The 22,074-nt window shown below is 38.9% G+C and overlaps 1 protein-coding gene across 1 annotated transcript in view; it reads left to right on the top strand.

Moving 5' to 3' along the window:
- LOC150082029 (rho guanine nucleotide exchange factor 17-like) overlaps window positions 1–22,074 on the top strand; it is an 862,761-nt gene that overhangs the window by 438,669 nt on the left and 402,018 nt on the right. Inside the window, exons 4-5 of the mRNA XM_090380403.1 lie at window positions 3,887–4,069; window positions 21,312–21,428. Of these exons, the coding sequence (XP_090236529.1) occupies window positions 3,887–4,069; window positions 21,312–21,428 (300 nt within the window). The remainder of the gene's footprint in view (window positions 1–3,886; window positions 4,070–21,311; window positions 21,429–22,074) is intronic.

Genomic DNA, 22,074 nt, shown 5'->3' on the forward strand with positions numbered 1-22,074 from the left:
ACAAGCTGTACTTGCTACCTTGGGTCCACTTGACTTGACACTCAAGTCAAGTGGACCCAATTTTGCCGAAGTCCGGACGGTCTGTGACAGCCAGATCCTCTGCTTGCACCTTCATGATGGTGGGACTGTTAGTAATCCTGAGTATAACCTCCATGCACAAGTACATGGTGGGTGACCACCCAGGTGTGAACCAACGTAAGCAGGGGTCGAGGTGTGGCGCCCACACCACATGGAGGAACGCTGCCCCTCTATGTTACCAGGCAGTACTAGGTGGTAGATGACTCTCATCAACCGGTGAAATACCACCACTTTGCTTATTGGAGGCTTGAAGTGGTGGAACCCATGTTTAGTCTCTAGAGCTAAGTTCCGGTCAACCCTTCCCAATTTCTTCCATCATGCAGTATGATTGATGACTTTTGAAGTTATGATGAACATCGTGGCAAGATCCAATATTTCTTACATTTCGAGGGTACAGCTCTAAAATGGTGTTCGCAGGCCGGCCGCTAGTTAGTACACTGGACCGAACCTATTGGTAACTCTCTAGGAGGCTTCCGGATCAGCTAGTGTATAATCTTGCTACCTCTACTCTGCCAGATAGTGACTGGTGGGAGTCCGAGTAGTGTGTATGTGGGGAGCATTGTCGAGGCCACGTTATGTCAAAGATCTGGGTATATTCTTACCACGTGTACCCCATATCCAAAAATTTCATTACTTCATACAGCATGTCCCACCCACCTTTTCTTACTATTGAATACACCATGAATTGTCAAACTAATAGTGCAAGCTTATCTGCGAAAAGATCTAAACCTCCCAAGCACTTCCTAATTCATTTCACAAATATACGTGGTCTCAATTCTAATCTAAATGATGTCCATTTCCACTTGCAGTCTGCCAAACCCCACGTACTTTTTCTGACAGAATCTCAGTTATCTGTTGATTCAACTACTGCACATCTCAAATGCCCAAATTATTCGCTGTATGATTCCTTTCGCTCAAAGGTGGTACTTGTGCATATGTCCGTTCTGATATTCCCTGTCAGAGACTTGGCAATTTCGAATCTCCTCTCTTTGATCTTCTGTGGCTTAAAATCGCTCTACCTCATTGTGTCAAATTCATCTGTTGTCTCTACCGTTCTCCCAACTCCACTAATCACTTAGAGCTCTTTGACTTCCTCTCTTTGCAACTTGACTTTCTCTAGTCCAACTTTCGTAACAGTGAGGTAATTTTCCTTGGTGATTTTAATGTTCACAACTCCAGCTGGCTTCCATTTTCTAGTCACACTGACCCAGCAGGTCAAGATGCTGAGGCTTTTGCAATTACTAATGACCTAGCCCAGATTGTTCATTTACCTACAAGAATTCCGGATAATCTTAATCATGCAGCCAATATGCTTCTTTTTCTCACAAAAAACCCTTTTAAGTACATGGTCGAAGTGAGAGGTCCTTTAGGCACTTCAGACCACAACTTGGTGATTGTCTCTTCTCCAATGGAAACTTTATCTCATGGCTATTCCCAACCTCATGTTGTTTGGCATTACAAGAATGCAAAATGGGATGACCTGCGAGACTTCTTCTTTTCCTTGGTCAGATTACTGTTTCAAAAGTTCTGATGTCAACGTTTGCTCAGATCGTGTCAGTGAAATTATTCTTGCAGGAATGGAATCCTTTATTCCACACACCACTTTAAAATCTCGTCCTTTATCTAAACCTTGGTTTTTCCAATAAATGTGCTAAGGCTGTTCAAGAGAAGAATGTTGCATATCATAATTGGCTTGTTTCTAATTCTTCAGTTTCATTTTCTGCCTACACCAAAGCTCGCAATAATTGTAAAGCAGTTATTAATCAGTCCAAACTAGAGTTTGAACAGGCTAAGAGTAGAAAACTTGCTTCTTGCCCTAATGGTAGCTGAGCATTCTGGTCTCTTGCCAAAGCTATTGGCCGCAACTTTTGCCCATCTCTGCTCCCACCTCTGTCCAAACCAGATGGTTCTGTTGTCACTTCAGCCAAGGATAAAGCTGACCTGCTAGCATCCCATTTTTCTTCCAGCTCATGTATTAATGATCTTGGTAAAAACATCCAACCATTCCCAACACGCTCCATTCAATGCCTCCTGTGGTCTTCCATCAAAAGGATATCAGAAGGATTTTGATGAATCTTGATGCTAAGAAAGCTCCAGGTCCTGACGGTATTTCTCCACTTGATCTCAAAACCTGTGCTGCTGAACTTACTCCTATTCTTTGCCGCCTTTTTTGACTTTCTTATTCCAAAGGGGTTTTTCCTTCTGGTTGGAAATTTGCTCATATCCAGCCAGTTCCTAAAAAGGGTGACAAATCTCTCCCATCCAATTATCGTCCCATTGCAATTACTTCTACTCTTTCTAAAGTAATGGAGAAATCAATTAACCGCCAACTCTTAAACTACCTAGAAACCTTCTGTCTGATCAATGACCGCCAGTATGGATTCCACCAGTGTCGATCCACTGGTGATATTCTGGCTTATGTTACCCATTTATGGACTAATTCAATGGAAAGGTTCGGTGAAACACAAGTAGTTGCTCTTGACATCTCAAAGGCTTTTGATCGTGTTTGGCATAAAGGTTTTCTAAACAAGCTTTCATCTTATGGTTTGCCAACTGTTTTTAGTAATTGGTTATCCAGTTTTCCTCTGATCGGTCACTGAGGGTGATGGTAGATGGCTCTCTGTCTTCTAACTTCTCCACTAATGCCGGTGTCCCCCAAGGTTCAGTTCTTTCCCCCACTCTTTTCCTCTTTTATATTAATGACCTTCTTCCATTGACTGGAAATCCTCTCCATAGTTTTGCCGATGATAGCACATTGCATTCCACTTTCCATTTTGAGAAACCTTGTCCTGCTCAATCAGCTTCAACTTCTCGAAAATCTGCTACCAATTCCTTAAATGCCGATCTTCAGGTAATTCTCCAGTGGGGCAAAGACCACTTAGTTGATTTCAACCCTTCTAAAACTCAGTCTTGTCTTATATCTCGCGAAAAGGATTCTTCTGCTCTTATGCATATCTTTAGTGACACTCCGATTTCTAGGCAAAATGATATATCTCTTTTGGAGATTAACCTGACTTCTAATCTCTCTTGGCACAAGCACATTACAAATATTGCTTCCTCTGCATCTAAAAAACTTGGTTTTCTCTTTTGCTCTCGGCGTTACTTTTCTTCCAAACAGCTGCTCACTCTGTATAAATTGCAAATCCGCCCTGCCATGGAATATTGTTCCCACATCTGGGGTGGTGCCCCCAAAACCGTTCTCAGGCTTCTTGATTCCATTCAGAAGAGGGCAGTTAGGTTAATTAATGATTCATCTCTAACAGAGTCTCACCACTCACTTTCTCATAGACGTACTGTTTCTGTTGCATGCCTCTTCTACAGGTACTTCCATGGGCACTGTTCTTCTGAATTGGCTTCTATAATTCCTGCTCTCTCTCTTTCAAAACAGTCCGAACCGTGCCGCCACCAGCCAACATCCATTTACTGTCCAAATTCACACCCACAGAACCAACTTTTCATCTTCCTCATTTATTCATTCAACTGCCGTTTTCTGGAACAACCTTCCTTCATACGTATTTCCTGAAAATTACAATCTACAGAAGTTCAAGTCCAATGTCAACAAATATCTTCTTTCGTCTTCTCAACCTCCAACCCAAGCACGGTACTAAGTACTATAGGTTCTAATACCTCTTCTGTTTGGGGTTCACATAAAAAAAAAAAAAAAAACTATCCACTTCAGAGTAAAAAGTAGATGACTAATTGGCACTTTTGAGTCCTTAAAGTAATGGAAATACTTTTAATTGTATGTTGTGTTTCTCCTTTTAATCATAAATTTATTTACTTACTTAATTTTTTTTTTTTTTTTCAGAAATACATGAGGCCTTTGAAAAGCCCAGAATATTCTGGTACAGTGGACCTAAGTTTGGTTGATGAAATTTTTTATCAGATCCCAGAAATTCTGAGTCATCATGAAGCATTTCTGGATGTTCTTCGTCAGCGACTATCTAACTGGGATAGTAAACAAAAAGTGGGAGATGTATTTGTGGAAGCAGTAAGTGAATCTTAAGCTCACATTTGCACTTCAATGCTCTGATGTGCTAATATCAACACTGTTGCAAATAATACCTCAACTTTCTTTATTTCAGGTGTAATAATTTTTTTCCGTTACAGTTAATGTACTGTGTATTACAATGGTTAGTGAAATTGCATCATTATTACATGCTTTGATTTTTAAGACAAACTGAAGTTTTGTACATTAGATACCATTATTATAACTTTAAGATAAACTGAAGTTTGGTTTAAAGCTTAGTTATAATATAAAATTATAATAACTATGTTTAGCAATAATAATAATAATGTGATGCGTAATGTACCATCTTTGGTTTCTCTTAAAATTCAACTGTATAGTAATGATTTAATTGCATAGTTTGAGATTTCTGATTTTTTGTTTTTTTGTTTTTTCTGATTCATTTTCAACTAAATCTTATAGTTGAAAATGAATAGAGTATTTCAACATATGCTATGAATTTTGCTGATTTAAAAAAAAAAAAAAAAAAAATCATATATTCTGGGATAACCACTTAGCTCAGTAGGGTTCACAATTATAGTGTTTGCATAATTCAGTAAAAATAGTAAGTTGAAGTATCTACTACAGGGGTTCACATCCGGTGAGCATGGGCTTGGCACACCCAGGGTAACTCAGAAATTTTTTTTTTGCTGATGCAGCATAAGCCTCAGGCTTCCTTGCACCATGATGATAATAATAATAATAATGTGGTGCCCAACGCTAGCAATGTCCACAAAACCCACGAGGAAAAATTTAGGAAGTACATGAACCTGAGACACGAGGTCAAGATGTGGCATATGCAAGAAGTAACAATCATCCCGATCATCATGTCAACCACCAGTATGGTGCCAAAGACAATACATAGCAGCCTAGCAGCAATAGGTCTCCCAAAGAACTCCAGAAAGTCACAATCCTGAACACCTGTAGGATAATCAGAGAGTTCCTCGACCAATAGTAACACCAAACATTAAAACCACCCTGTGTTCTTGGTAGCAATACCCGTCATGAGGTGGAACCCCCAATCAGGGAGAAATAATAATAATGGACCCGGGTTCGAGTACCGCCTTGGCGGAAGTGAACATGGCTCCATCAGGCTGGGAGACTGGAGTAATAATAATAGTAAGAAATTAGAATAATAATAATAAATAAATTAATAGTAATAAAAAATTAATAAAATTAATAACGTTGTGAAAGTTGCTTCAAGGGACCTACCTACTCCGTCGGAGTGGCGGCTAAGGCAGATTGTGGTGCCATCTAGCATCACTCGCGAGAACTACCACTGGACATAAGCCGAAGCTAAACAGGTCCACCTCCAATAATGGACAATGTCACAGAGAAATATTAATCATATCGCATTGAGTGTGGCGTAGGATAAAGTCACTCGCGTTCAGGCCTTAGGCAGAGGGGTTGGTTCGAAAAATCAGAGAGATGGTCTCCCGAGGAAGACAGTGGAGCGAGTGGCGCTGTCTCCCCGTGTGGCTACTACAAGAGAAAGGCAAGACCATCCAGCCCCACCAACTGGAAGTGCTTCCTGCTCAACTGCGCTAGTGATCACCCAGGAAGGGAGAAAACGCCAACACATGAAGTGGAGTATCGAAATGAATACGTACATCATGCAAGTATACTATGAAATAATGAAACTGGAGACCAACATGACAACTTACAGGGTGAGACTATATACCAAGTGGCTGGAATGATTCCTGAATATTGAGGTCAGCGAATAGCAGACCAGAGAAAGACCATCACGAAGAACCTAATAGCCCTTGCAATCTTTGAAAAAATCAAGCAGGACGTGAGTGATCAACTACAAAGGATAAAGAATATGGAACCAGAGGAGGAAGAACATGCCACCGCCGAACCAGATGCAGAAGAGCAAGAGGAAATACAACCCGCAGCAGCTGAAGTGGAAACAGACGAGGTCATGAAATCTAGAATAGAGGACGAGTGGAAGAAGGCCCTAACATTCGAAGGAATGGACCCCACAAAGACTCACGTGATACCAAAGTAGAGGCCAAATAGAACCTTGTGGAGAGTCACAGACCAGCTGAATCGACACATAATACTGCATTACCGCGACAGCAATGGTGCAACACTGGAGGCCATCCACACAGCCGTGTATTGTGCTGTGGTAGCTTCCACGAGGATTAATGGTAGAGAAGCGAGAGACCAGCAGCAGAAGAACCGAAAACAGAAGGAACCACCAGTTTGGGAAAGAAGACTTCAGCAGAAGATAGAAGAATTAAGAGTCAAGATAGGCCAATTGACCCAGTAACAACGGAGCAATAGGAATAAGAAATTAATTGGAAAAGTGGAGAGCATCCTCAAGAGAGACAGCATCCAAAGCAAACCTGAGACAAAAAATCAGAGAATAGTAGAGTACTTGGACACACTGAAGCAGAACCTCCTTGCACTTAGCAAGAGACTGTGCCAATACAAAGAGAGCTCCAAGAGGAAAATAAACAACCGAATCTTTGACGAGGATCAAAGAGGTTTCTACAGGAATCTCAGAGAAGACGGGAAACAAGGGAACGGACCATTCGAGAAGAAGACGATTGAGGATTTCTGGGGGAAACATATGGAGCAGGGAAGTAAAACATAACTGCCGAGCCACCTGGATAGAACTAGAACGCAAGAAAACCAAGGACGTACAAGAAATGACAGGATGAGAGATTCGGGAAGAAGTAAAACAGACGATCAAGAACTCTCACAACTGGCAAACTCCAGGAATAGATAACGTCCACAACTACTGGTACAAGAAGCTCACTTGCGCACGCACACACACACACACACACACACACACACACACACACACACACACACACACACACACACACACACACACACAAGCACCTAGCAGAGCAGTTCACCCAAATGATAAGGTGCCTAGAGGTAATCCCAAAGTTTCTCACTCAAGGAATCACGTATCTGAAGCCTAAAGATGAAGATACAAGTAATCCGGCGAAATATAGGCCAATCATGTGCGTACCAACAATGTACAAGATTCTGACCAGCTACCAGGAAGATATCAGACCACTTGGAGAACCAGAGCATAATGGCCGAACAGCAGAAAGGATGCAAGCGGCTGAGGGCCGACCAGGCTAGCTGGGTGGGTAAAGTGCCTGCCTGGCAACCCAAAGGTCGCGGGTTCGATTCCCGCCTCGGGCTTGGATCAAAGTACTGCAAAAACCTTGGGAGGTAAATTATGGCCACAGAAGCCTATGTGCCAACAACTACCAAAAAAAAAAAAAAAACAAGCGGCTGAGCAAAGAATGCAAGGAGCAATTAACCATAGATGCTGCAGTTATGGAGCAAGTATACAAGAAGTGCTGAAACATATATACAGTCCACATTGATTACCACAAGGCCTTCGACTCCATGCCTCATAGCTGGCTAATAGAGGTGCTGAAAATCTACAAAGTCAATCCGATAGTGACAAATTTCCTAGGAGAAACGATGGCGAAATGGAGTACTGCCATTAAGGTTGAAACATCACAACCAGGCCAATCCCCATCAGGTGAGGAATCTTTCAGAGAGAGAGAGAGAGATGCCCTGAATCCATTGTGGTTCTGTCTAGCACTTAACCCGCTATCTACCATGCTCAACAGTATCAAGTACGGATATAACCTAAAAGAAGGAAGGAAGAAAACCTGTACACTCTCACCCACGTGATGTATATGGATGACATCAATCTCTACGCGGGAACCGAGAAGCACCTTCAGCAACTACTCCAGATCACCGAAGAATTCAGCAAGGATATTAGGATGGAATTTGGTCTAGACAAATGCAAGACCCACAGATTGCATCAGGAAAATTAGTCAACCGAAACTACCAGCTGCAGAGTGGTAAAGAGATCAAAACCATGGCAGAGGGAGAGGCCTACTTGGGGATGATGCAGGCTGAGCAGTTACAGCACAAGGAAATTAAGGCCTGCCTGACCGAAAAATACCATCAGAGACTCAGAAGCCTGCTGAAAGCAAAGCTGAATGGAGGAAAACAGTTAAAGCCATAAACACCTATGCAGTCCTAGTGCCAACATACTCCTTCGGGGTCATAATTTGGACTAACACCGAGCTGGAGGATATCATGAGAAAGACAAGGACAGTGATGACCAAGAGCCACCAACATCACCCTAGAGCTGCCGTGGAGAGACTGACAATTTTCTGGGAGGGAGGAGGAAGGGTCCTGATAGACCTAACTGAGCAACAGAAGACAGCGATAGTTAACCTGAAGGATTACTTCCAGAAGCACACAGCAGCATTCCACCAGGCCATAAGGAAGACAGACAAGTGGTATACCCCACTCACCCTAAGCGAGGGGTCCTCCCCCAACCAGGAGGTACAAACGAAGTTAGAAAGATGGGCAGAGAAGACACTCCACGGCAGACATTACAATGATTTCCATCAGGGTCACATAGATAAAATTGCTTCCAATGCATGTTTCACGAGTGTGACGTTCTTAACCCGAGACTGAAGGATTCATGCTTGCCATCCCAGACCAGGTAATCAACACCAGGAATTATAGAAAATATATCGCCAAGGAGCCCAAGGTGTTAGATGACACATCTCGATGATGCCACCTGGCCTCAGAAAAGATCCAACACATCACCAAAGGATGCAAGGTGATCACCCAGCTGAGTACACTCATAGACACAACCAGGTAGCCAAGATAATACATCAGAAGCTAGCAAGGAAATACCAGTTGATTGGAGAAAGTGTACCATACTACAAGTATGAACCCCAAGCAGTAATAGAGACCCCAACCCACAAGGTGTACTGGGACCGCACCATAATAACGGATAGGACAATCCCGCACAACAGACCGGACATAACTCTTGTGGATAAGAAGGAAAAGGCTACCTATCTGATTGACATAGCGGTATCCAACACTGGCAACCTGCAGAAAACCCATGGGGAAAAAAATCAGGAAGTACATGAACCTAAAACAGGAGATCAAGAGATGTGGCATATGCAACAGGTAACGACCATTCTGATCCTCATGTCAACCACAGGTGTGGTGCCAAAGACCCTACATAACAGCAATAGGTCTCCCAGCAGCAATAGGTCTCCCAGCAAACACCTACAATGAACTCCAGAAAGTCGCAATTCTGAACACCTGTGGGATAGTCAGAGTTTTTCGACCAACAGTAACACCAGACATAACAACAACCACCCTGTGTACTTGGTAGCAATATCCGTCACGAGTGGAACCCCCTATCAGGGAGAAATAATATAAGAGCAGTAATAATAATAATAAACTAGCGAGGAAATACCAGTTGACCAAAGAAAGTGTACCATACTACAAATATGAACCACAGGCAGTACTAGAGACCCGAACCCACAAGCTGTACTGGGACCGCGCCATAATAACGGATAAGACCATCCTACACAACAGACCAGACATAACCCTTGTGGACAAGATTGAAAAGGCTATCTACCTGATTGACATAGTGGTGCCCAACACCAACAATGTCCAGAAAACCCATGAGGAAAAAAATTAGGAAGTACACGAACCTGAGACATGAGGTCAAGGAGATCTGGCATATGTAAGAAATATCGACCATCCCAATCATCGTGTCAACCACCGGTATGGTACCAAAGACTCTAAATAGCAGCCTAGAAGCAATAGGTCTCTCAGACCAATTGCTTCTAGGCTGGAACTCCAGAAAGTTGCAATCCTGAACACCTGTAGGATAGTCATGCGAAAGACAAGGACAATCACCACCAAGAGCCACCAGCACCACCCGAAGTCAGCAGTGGAGAGGCTAACAATAGCTTGGAAAGAGGGAGGAAGGGGCCTGGATAGACGTACAGAAAACAGTGATAGTTAACCTGAAGGATTACTTTGAGAGCAACAGAGCACCACTCCACCAGGCCATAAGGAAAATAGATAAGTGGTATACCCCTGTCAACCTAAGAAAGGAGTCCCTCCCTCCCTCCCAGATATCACAAGAAACGAAGCTAGAAAGATGGGCAAAGAAGACACTCCATGGCAGACACTGCACTTGACCTCCATCGAGATCACATCGATAACACTGCTTCCAATGGCTCACAAGCGGGATGCTCTTCCCTGAGAATGAAGGATTCATGCTGGCCATCCAAGACCAGGTAATCAACATCAGAAACTATAGAAAATACATTGGAAAGGAGCCCGGAATGTCAGATGACATGTGTCACCGATGCCACCTGGCCTCAGAAATAATCCAACACATCACTGCGCAGTGCAAGGTGATCACCCAGACTGAGTACACTCAGACACGACCAGGTAGCCAGGATAACACATCAGAAGCTTGCGAGGAAATACCAGTTGACCAAAGAAAGTGTACCATACTACAAGTATGAACCCCAGGCAGTACTAGAGACCCCAACCCACAAGCTGTACTGGGACCGTGCCATAATAACAGATAAAACCATCCCACACAACAGACCGGACATAACCTCTGTGGACAAGATAGAAAAGGCTACCTACCTGATTGACATAGTGGTGCCCAACACTAGCAATGTCCAAAAAACCCACAAGGAAAATATTAGGAAGTACACGAACCTGAGACGTGAGATCAAGGATATGTGGCATATACAAGAAGGCACGACCATCTCGATCATCGTGTCGACTACTGGTATGGTGCCAAAGACCCTACATAGTAGCCTAGCAGCAGTAGGTCTCCAAGAGAACACCTACAAGGAACTCCAGAAAATCGCAATCCTGAGCGCTTGTAGGATAGTCAGAGAGTTCCTTGATTAACAGTAAGACACCAGACATTACAACCACCCTGTGTACTTGGTTGCAGTACTCGTCACGGAATGGAATCCCCCAATCAGGGAGAAATAATGTAAGAGCAACAATAATAATAATAATAATTTAACTGTGTTGTGTGTAAATGCTGAACTGGCATTTTGACCACTTGATTGTGGTTATCATGCAACCATGTATATCTTGACTTCTATTTTATTTAATCAAATACCAGTGGGAAAGATAAGCCAGTATGCACATTTTTCTTTTACAAATTTAATATAGAAAAGGTAATAGATATATTGTTTTTATTTATATCAGTAAATAAAATATGAACATACAAAAGTGAACAAAAAAAAATCAAAAATGGTAAAAATAATCAATAAAATCAGAATGGATGATCATACAATTAAATAAGTTTTAACTTTATGATGAATGTTTCATTTAAACATTGATTCATCACTGCGGCCTATGGTATTGTCTAAAGGAAGTATTTTCTAGTTTCATACTGGAAAACTTAATTGTCTGAAACTCATATTGCTGTAACAAAATTCCGCATCTTTATTATACAGCAAACCCCCGCTATTCGCGGGGGTTACGTTCCTGAGAAATGTCGCGAATACAGAAAACGCGAATACTGAGTTATGGCTCCCATAGTAATAAAGGGGTTCCGTTCGAAAGTATGAAATATATAAGAAAAATTAGTCTAAAATTTTGTCTATGTATGTATTATATGTACCTTCATAATATGACTATGTACATAGACAGTACATAGTGAAATGCAAGCATATGGCATCGAAATGAAAATAAGAAACAATTTAATATTAAATGTAATATTTATTAGAAATTATTTATTTATTTATTAGCGCCTTTGCTAGCAAAAAAAAACTTATCCCGCCAGTGCTATCACCAGTTTCGCTAAAGTGTTGATAAAGGAGTTTTGCTTTTTCACGAATGATGAGTGAACTTAACGGAATTTTATTTTGAGTTCGGTCTTCTATCCACAGATTTAAAGCCTTTTCCATTTTTTCTAACTTAACATCACGAGTTACAGAGCAAATTTTTGAAGCAATTAGTGCGTTTTCACGGACACTATGGCGGATTTTTTCTTCCGATTTCTTGATTGATCGTACCGTTGACTCATTGATTTTATAATGTTTTGCCACTGAGAAGACACTTTCACCATTAGAAATTTTATCTAATAACAATTTTATTTGCTAATGTCATCACCTTCTTTGATATTTTCACATTTCTCTTGTTATTCGTAGCCATATTTTTGTAGGGGTTAGAAAGAACTTGTCCACAATAAAGTCACTTTCTTCCGTTAACACACTCGAAAAAGTCTGTTTTACACTGGAAAACGGTAGATTTATCAGTTTTGTAAGCATATCAATTTATAAATTGATAAATTTATTCAATTTATAAGCATCTAAATTAAAAGCAAACGATGAAATCTTCCATGACAAGCGCAAACACATACTGAACAAGGATTAGCGAGAAACATCCACACTCGCTATTTTGTCACACCTCTCCCCCCACCCACTGAGCGCTGTTTTGACCGGGAAAGATAATTTTAGCCACGCCCATGTTTTTTTATGGCAGAAAATATTCACAGCGCTTTAAAATTCACATTTTTTTAGGTTTAATTTTATATTAAATCGGCGATCGCGAATACAGATACCACGAATAGTGAGGGTTTACTGTATAATTAAAATCCTTACCTTTATTATTTCTATACTTCTGGTCCCAAGATTGGTTTCAAGATCGCATTGCTCTTGATTTAAGTATCAATAAAAACACTGTTATTGAAAAATGCAAAGATCTGAGGGAGATCTACATGATATCAATAATTGATTCAGATAGTTAACTAGGCGGGGGTGGTTCAGAAAATGGAATAGCTATCGAAGTTCAAATTGATGAACCAGCATTTTTCAAAAAAAAAATATAATAGAGGACGACTAATATACTAATATAAGTACAAATTCGATTTGATTCAACAATTTAAAGCTATGACCCAACGGTTATGTCGTTTGACTGCGAGTGTAACCCCGTATTGAAATTGTTGGGGTTCCCCTCAGGGGAATCCCTGAATTATATAAAGCCGATCCTTCGCTTTATAAAAAAAAAAAGAAAAAAGAAAACCTACGAAATAAGATATCCCTACTATGTTACGATGTATATCAATAAAACATTTCAATTAGGAAATATTTATATTGTTCAATAAATATTTCTTCATTTAGATGTTACATTGCCAAAATATATAAAATGCTAAACATATTTAAAATTTTTGCATTTATACTTTTTCTGCTAAAAAATCCACTATCTGCTATTACATATTTTAATCCACCAAACATGAAGCAATTCCACTAAAACTAGCGGGAAAACCGCTAAATTGGCAACACTGGCCAGGTCCATTGGGAATACACCTTGATCTGCTCACTCTTGACCAGTGCGACTTCTCCGTGCAGGGCAGGTGGTTGGATAGGTTTTATCAGGTACCACTAAGTTGCAGAATGCTAATCCCTTTAGCTCTCTTAATTCGCACAGCAGCACTAATTGCATAAATTGCCTAAAGGCCAGAAAAGGGAACAGTGCGTACCGAGTTAATTCTCTCCTAATCTGTTCGCTATATGAAAATTTTCTTCGCTCAGTTTCCACTGAGCGAAGAAAATTCCTTGTAAGTTACATTTAAAATAGTTTCTATTTTAAATGTAACTTACAAGGGGAATTCAAAATAATTAAACAGAGGTCCAACTGAGTAATTTAGAATTATAAAAATGGTCATATAGGTTTATATAGAAAAAATCTTAACAATTGACAGTAAAAAATGCAAATTTAGTTAAATCGTTTTAAGCTTATTTGAATAGTAGGTAAACATGTGAAAAAAAAATTATGGAATATTACAAATTTCGAAGTGCATTGCATCCAAATGTCACATGTCATTGTTAATAAAGGTGCCGGTATGCCATGCCATTGCGTACCGTCCCAAAAAAAGCACTGTATATATATATATATATATATATATATATATATACAGGGTTGTTAAAATTAAAGTATCCCTATGTAGACAGGGATACTTTAATACGTTTAAAAGAGGGCTCTGGAGTGAGTTCTAAGGCTCGTACTGAAGAGAAATTTGGACAACAGGTACAATAAAGAATGCGCTCGCCATTTATTGGAAAAAAAATTAGTTACAAAATTTGTCACTGTGTGGCACTGTGTCACTATCTTAGTTACGATTATGCAAATAACGTAAGTTGTTGCTACAGTGTCACTACTCAGCTCTACTGTACTGTACAAAAGCAAAGCAGTCTCTTCAAAATCATACAGTAGATGTTTACCTGCACTACAGCAGCAATGCCAACAATGTTGCAGGAAAAGGCGCTATTAGTGAAGCTGTACTATCAGAACAGCAACAATGCAGCTGCGGCTATCAGAGAATTCCGGCTTCAGAAGCGCATAAGGCATGGACCGATGACTGTTTGTGCTGTCTCCAAAATGATTGTGAAATTTGAAGTGACAGGACATCTTGGTGTTCAACCAGGTAGAGGTTGAAAATGAGTGGACTCCTATCGTGTTGAATATGCGGCTATGGCTGTCGTGGATTTATCAAGTCAATCTCCATGTGGTAGCGCAAGTGTGCCAGCTGTCTCTCGTGAATTGGATATGCTGTATTCCACTGTAAGGCTAGTAATGTGTCAGGTGTTGCGGTACTATCCTTACAAGATGCACATGCTACAGCAGCTAAAGCATGGTGATGCAGATATTCGTTTCACATATGCACTTCAGTTTCTGGTGCGAACGACAGTGGATATCATTTGGCTATGGAACATCCTTTGGAGTGATGAAGCCCACTTCTGCTTAAATGGACAAGTGAATACGCACAGCTGTCGCATTTGGGCAACAGAGAACCAACCCTCGAGTTATCCAAGAGGTCCCGTTCCAAAAGTGACGGTGTGGTGTGGATTTATGGCCACATTCATGATTTTGAACAGGTAACACTGACTGGACCCCGCACCTGTTCCGTCACTGGATAGCAATATTATGAAATGTTGGCAAATTTCACAATACCAGAGCTGCAACATTGGATACCTTCAGGATACCATTTTCATGCAAGATGGTGCTCCATCCCACATCCACCTTGTGTCCAAAGATTGCTAAGGCAACACTTTACAGATGAATGGGTCATAAGCCATTGTTTTCAGACATCTAGGCCACCCCGATCACCAGATCTCACTCTGTGTGACTTCTGGTTGCGGGTTTTTTTTTGAAGAACCAGGTGTATTGGGAAAGATGTCAAACTCTGGCAGATCTGAAGGACAGCATTAGACGTTATGTGCTGGCTATTCCAGTAGACATGTTATGTTCTGCTGTAGAAAATGCTGTTCTTCGAATGGAAACTGTTGTTGACCAAAATGGAGGACACATTGAACAATTGTAGTGCTGTTAAAGTGATTTGTATTGCCACAGCACCATGTAGTGACAAATTTTGTAACTATTTTTTTTTTTTCTTTTTTCTAATAAATGGCGAGTGCATTCTTTATTGTACCTGTTGTCCAAATTTCTCTTCAGTACGAGCCTTAGAACTCGCTCCAGAGCCCTCTACATAGGGATACTTTAATTTTTAACAACCCTATATATATTGTACATACATATAAATACAAATAATACATAGGTTTTATATTTATACAGGCTGGACTCGATTAATTCATCCTGCGAGCACATCACACAGAACAGAAATGTGTTAATCGAATATAATAATCAATATGAAAAACTGTAATGGCCCATGACCTTCAGGAATGTCCACAAAGAATTTTAAAAATATCTTTTAAATAACTTTTTAACTGTATACCATATAAAAGATAATGAAAGTACATTTAATTATCAGATTAAGTGTTTATTGCATAAAATACACGATGAAGAAACTATTTATTATGGAAATATTTGAGCAGCGTTGGCTTTTTTTTCATCAATCAATTTTCGATAGCTGACAGCAATCTTTTCTAGGCCCTGGTGAAATAAATATCATGGAGAAAATATCGGATAACATCAAACCTTTTGTTTGAGGTTCTCTTCAATACAAATGATTTGATCTAGTTCTTTTACCATTATCTCCTGTGTGGTAACATTTTCATCTGTCTCATTTAAAAATTATTATTTTTTTTTTTTTTTTGCATTTAAAAATTAGAATTAGAAAATTCTAATTCTAAAAAATTTTAATTTTTAAATGCAAACCTGCATGTGACTTTATTAGATAAACAAGTAACATGTCTACTTCTGATGGCTGATGGAACACACTGAGGCGGGTAGATTGCATTAACTGGAAATTTGCATTGTGTATAGTGAAAAGTGGTATAATTTTTTTCAAATAGCAGTAACTGAAAATCACGATAATCGAACTTGCGTTATGTGAGGCTTGGCTGTATTGTGAATAGTAATTCCTTGATAAAAAATGTAAAATAAGAGGTCAAAAATGTTTTGTTTTTTTGACTTGGAAAAATAAAGTAATAATAAAAACAATTTTAATAGGAACTTCTAACTTTTTTTATTGTACAATAAAAAGATATAAGAATAAAATTTAAACACTTAACAAGTTAAGTTAAAGTATGCTTTTATATTATACTTTTTTCTTGGTTTATTTTTATTATTAGAAATTTTTATCACTACTTTAGAAAATATTTACACTGAAAATGAGGTCCCTCTTCATGTGAGACCCTGGCCATGACCGGTTTGGCCGTAGCATTAATGTGGCCCTGCCTGGAAATTTGTCTGTTGTTTTGCAGAAATCAGTCATCCACCCTTTCACTAAATTTCACCTATCTCTGTTTACATAGTAGGTACAAGTGGTCCCTAAATCAGTTTTGTTTTAATTGTGCAAGTAACCTTACGATGTCTAAGAGGAAATCCATGAGTGTAGTGGAAAAAGTGGAAGTGCTTAATAGTGTAGATCGGGGCATTAAAAAAACAAAAGAAATCATCTTAAAATTTGTGATCCCTACCAGTAGCGTGTCAGCCATTCTGAAAAACCGTGTTTTGATTCCTGTGTTTGGGGAAATGGGATCCAGTTGGAAGTGTGCCTGTACGAAGGTGTAGATGAAATAGATTTTAAGTGGGTGAAGTTGATTCGAGACCAAAACATGCCGATATCAGGGCCATTAATAAAAGAAAATGCTATGCAATACGTATCTTTTCTGTGGCATAAAACATTCCAAGCCAGTTCTGGTTGGCTGGGCAAATCTAAAAAGTGCCATGGCTTACTTTAAAAAGTATTTCTGCTGAAAGTGGAGCTGTAATTGAAGAAAACTGTACCAATTGGAAAGAAACAATTTTGAAAAATATTATTATTAGCATTAGCATTAATAATGGCATATGCTGCAAGAAAGCAAGCTTATACAGCATCAGCCACAAAAAAAAAAAAAAAAAACCATTTCCCATTCACCTATCCTTTCACTCCAAACGTTTATTCAGTTCTTCCTTGAATTTATTTAAGCTATCAACTTGCACAATGACAGATGGAAGTTTGTTCCAGCAATCAGCCACTCGCTGGCTAAAGGCAAATTTCCACACACCTATTCTACAACTGTCTTTCTTCAGTTTGAATTTATGCCCCCTCAAGTGTGTAATCTGAGCAAGAGGAAGAATCCCATCAGCATTAAGCCTGCTCAAACTATTCAAAGCCTTAAACACCTCAATCAGATTGCCTCGCAGGTGCCTAGTCTCCAGATTATTATTATTATTATTATTATTATTATTATTAATAGCCATATGGTGCAAGGAAGCCTGAGGCTTATGCTGCACCGGCCAAAAAAATATTTCCCTATTGCCCTGAGAGAGAGCGAAGTAGAAAGGAATCACCAAGAAAGAGAAGAATGATGATATCCAGCTCAAAAGCCCTGGGTGTGCCAAGCCCATACTCACCAGATGTGAGCCCTGGGGGTAAAGATGTTGCAATTTGCAGAACTTCAGCCTTTCTTGTGAGGGGAACAAAGAGCAACCCTTTGTTCCCCTCACCAATCCCATTACTCTTCTCTGTACGTGTTCCAGCAGCTCTACATCCTTCCTAAAATGAAGCCTCCAGACCTGTATGCAGTACTCAAAGTAAGACCTGTTCACTGTTGTTGAAACATGTCTATTTTAGCAATGTTTGCCAAATAAGAAATTGAATTTTAAAGGTGATAAAATGTTTAGGCGATAAAAATAATGACAGAATTACAGTCTTGGTTGGTGCAAATATGGCTGGTAATGAAAAACTGATGCTTTTGGTAATAGGCAAAAGTAAACAACCCCAACGTTTAAAAGGAGTAAATTTGTTAGAGTTGGACTACAACAAAAAAATATTGGATGACAAGTGAAATTTTTGAATAGTGAATTTTAAATTTCGATAGAAAGATGATGAAATAAAACAGAAAAATTGCATTGATTTGTGACAACTGCCTTGCCCACCTGCACTCAGTAATTTTGAAACTTGCAAGTGTGAAGCTTGTTTTCTTCCATCCGAATACCTCATCTAAATTGCAGCTAATGGACCAAGGCATTATCAAGAATTTGAAAATGCCCTTCTGAAAAAAATTATACTGAGAATAGAAACCAAACCAATCAATAGATTTGCGGATGTGCATATCGGAGTTGACAAAAGACTGGAGTTAAGATGTGACGGAAACAACAATTAAGAATTGTTTCGCAGAAGAAGGTTTTTGCTAAAACACCAATTAACAGCGATTAGCGGGATGAACTATTGCAAGATATTGAGCAGTCTTAGGAAGAACTCCAAGTGAGATGTTTGATCAGTGGAGAAATTGTTCTTGATGAATTTTTAGGAGTTGACAATGATGTCATAATAGCTGAAAATCCAACCGATTTTAACTTTTTGGAGAGTATTCAAAGAACTAGTGACAATGTCGATGATGAGTTGGATGAAACTGAGGGAAATTTTAAACTTTCCAAACATGAAATGTTGCCAGCATTCGAAACTTTGCAGCAAGGCCTTCAGTGTGAAGAAAATGTGCCAGAAAATATATTTGAGTCTTTAAACAAATGCTAACCTAAAATCCAATGTACAACAAAAAATAACCAAATATTTTATGAAATAATTCTTAAAAGTGTATTAACATATAGTGCACATAATTGTATGTAATAGAATTGTATGTATTAATTCAATATGTATGAATTAATAAATTAATTATTTTAAAATGTTAGAAAATTTATTCATTCTTACTTATTTCTGATTTATTTCTCATCATTTACTATATTTCTGAATGTTGAATGACAGTATTTTTCATTTTTGAAAAGGTCTTATTTCTTTATAACGAAATTTCTGTTTAACAAATTTTTTCAAGTGAATGATTCATTTGGTTATATAGAGGTCCGACGGTATACCCTTCATACCATTGAAAGGTGCAGTATTGTCTGAGTAGCCCTTGCCCCAAAAATAATAACAACGACAATGTCCGAGGTGCTTTCCTGAAATGTGAATACCTAGGGTCGATGTTCTTTGATGTGGAAAAAGCATATGATACAACTTGGTGATTTGGTATTTTATAGTAATATAATAGCATTCACCATATAGCACAAGGAAGCCACAGGCTTTTGCTACCCTGGCAAAAAAAAAAAAAACCAAGTAGATAAAAAAATACAAATTATATGCTTCCTCACTCAGACAGGTAACTATCCAGTTGACTTTTGAATTTATTCAAACTGTCAGCCTCAACTACCTGCGAGGGCAATTTGTTCCAGCAATTAACGACTCACTGGCTAAATGAAAACTTCCCACAATCTAATCTAAACGTCAACTCCTGTAAATTTGAATTCATTGTCCTAGTTGTGGAATTGTCTATAACAGTGTGAATTCCACCTTCATTCATTTTACTAATCCCTCTCAGAGCATTAAAAATCTCAGTCAGGTCAACTTTGAGGTACCTGGTTACCAAACTCTGTAGTCCACATAATTGGAAGCTTTCCTCATACAGTCGTCCTGCCAATCTCACCATTCACGTTGTCTGTCTTTCGACCTTTTCAAGAAGCTCAATGTTTTTTTTTTTCAGACAAAGTCTTGATACTTGAACAGAGTATTCCAAATGTGGTCTTACAACTGCCTTATAAAGTGGGATTATGACCTTCCTATCTCTACAAGATAGTGTTTGATAAATCATTGATAGGGGACCATGGGCTTTCCTGTTTACACTGTTCAGAAAACTTTATATCGGCCCATATTGCAATTCCCAGATCACTTTCCTTCTCCACTGTTTTCAATTCAACCCCATCAGTTTTAAGAGAATCTTTATAATATCACTCTTTAGAAGTCATCTTCCCATTTTTATTAAGAACTTTTTTTATATACTGTCGTTCTTTCGAAGTTTCTGTAGGTACATCTTCTTTTTGTTATCAAAGGGAATTCCGTTATAGAGCAACTTCCTCCAACTTTAAACACTTATTTTCTCAGTTCTGCAATATGAAGGTTATTGAGAGACAAATGCAACATGCCATTGATTGCTGAACTCCCAGACAATGACTAATGGCTTTAGGATCTTGCCACAAAAGACTTTTGCAATCATAATCTTTGACTTGAATTGATGCCTGGATATAATGCTTGAGACTTGTATTTGGTAGATTTGAGGTCAAAACAAGCCCCATTTTTGCGGCTTATATTTGATAGAAAATTGGTCTTTCTGCAACACGTCTGTCAACTATGTGCAAAGTGCACTTGCACAATCTAAAGTAGATTATGGGTTCAAGGTATATGCATCTGCTGGACTTGGTATACTTCAATGACTGGATCCCATCTACCATTAGATTATTTATATTGCTACCAAAGCATTTTGAACATCTTTTCTCTAGAATTTCTATATCAAGGGAAATGAACCATTGTTATTGCTTTGTCAGAAATAGCTGTTTCCACACTATACTTTCAAACTGAACTCTCTGTCAGACTACATCCCTTGTGGACAACTGTTTTTGAGCCACATTGGGAAAATCTGTACAACAGTCGTCAGACGGCCATTTGTACATTTAGTATTGGTATCCAAGGGCTACTCAGAGATTTAGATATTATGATAGACAAGGTTGTCATATCACCAGGCAAATGAATTATGGGATGATTAGTAGTGCCATGCCTCAACTAGCCAAACCTGATTTTAAGACAGGAAGGGATGTTTCTCAGGGGGATACTGGGCACCTTTTTGATTCAGTGCCAAGATTCATCATTGATTGAATCTATACTGGTAGGAGTGGTCATACGTCTTACTGTTATATGCTAGTTTTCTGAATTAAATAAAGTGATTTTTTACTAATGTTTTGAAAATTTTTTCTATTTATTATTATTCATTTGTTACCAAAGCTCTGATGAATCAGTTTATATCTTTTGGGTGAGGTAGTTTTCCTGACATAGTGGACAAGAATAAGATATGGACATTTTGGGGGTAGAGAGTAAATACTTATCTGCATCTATAAATAGTTGTCAGGTTCCTCTCTCAGATACCTTTTTTTTTAATAATCTTTTTTCTAGTTCACCAAGCAACCAATTATTGATACATATACTGCTTTCATAAACAACTGGAAATCAGCAAAAGATGCAATTAAATTAGCAACACAGGCTAAACCAGCTTTTGCAAAATTTTTAGAGGTAAGTTTTACTTGAAAGTAGTTCTTTAATTTTTCTGAATTGTGTCTTATGCTGCTGTGGATTTCAATATAAAATATTAATTTTAAGATATTATTATTATTGCTATTAATAAGTGATCTTATCATGCTGAGACTTATTCAAAATCATAGTCTTCCAAAGTAATAGTTCACTTCAGCAAGTGAACTATTGTGCTATTTGCATAAAGTGAAAAAATGCACATAAAGTGCATATAAAGTGCTGTTTGCTCAGAGAAAATAAAAACTAAATGTATATGCATTTCATATCTTGTTTATACTCTGGTATTAACTAAACTGCTTGGGTCAGAGTAAAAAAAAAAAAAAAAAAAAACTGCAGCCATTATCAACCCACTGCAGGATGGAAGCCTCCTCAACAATTTATGCTGAGGGAATATGGACCATAATCTGCCATGCTGGTCCAGTGCGGGTTGGCATATCGACTGTATTTAGCAGTCAGGGGCTTGAATCCCGGTCTACTCAAAGAGCATGTGCTACTGCACTCCCACTCCTGGCCACTTGGCTACAGAGGTCCAGTAGTTTACAGTAAATCATAAATACAATTATTAATAGTATTTAGCAGCCAGTACGGGCTTGAACGATGGTCCACTCAAAGAGTGTGTGTTACTGCA

The sequence above is a fragment of the Mastigoproctus giganteus genome, chromosome 8 (genome assembly GCF_048544385.1).
Source record: "Mastigoproctus giganteus isolate SK-2022 chromosome 8, ASM4854438v1, whole genome shotgun sequence".
Lineage (NCBI taxonomy): Eukaryota > Metazoa > Arthropoda > Arachnida > Uropygi > Thelyphonidae > Mastigoproctus > Mastigoproctus giganteus.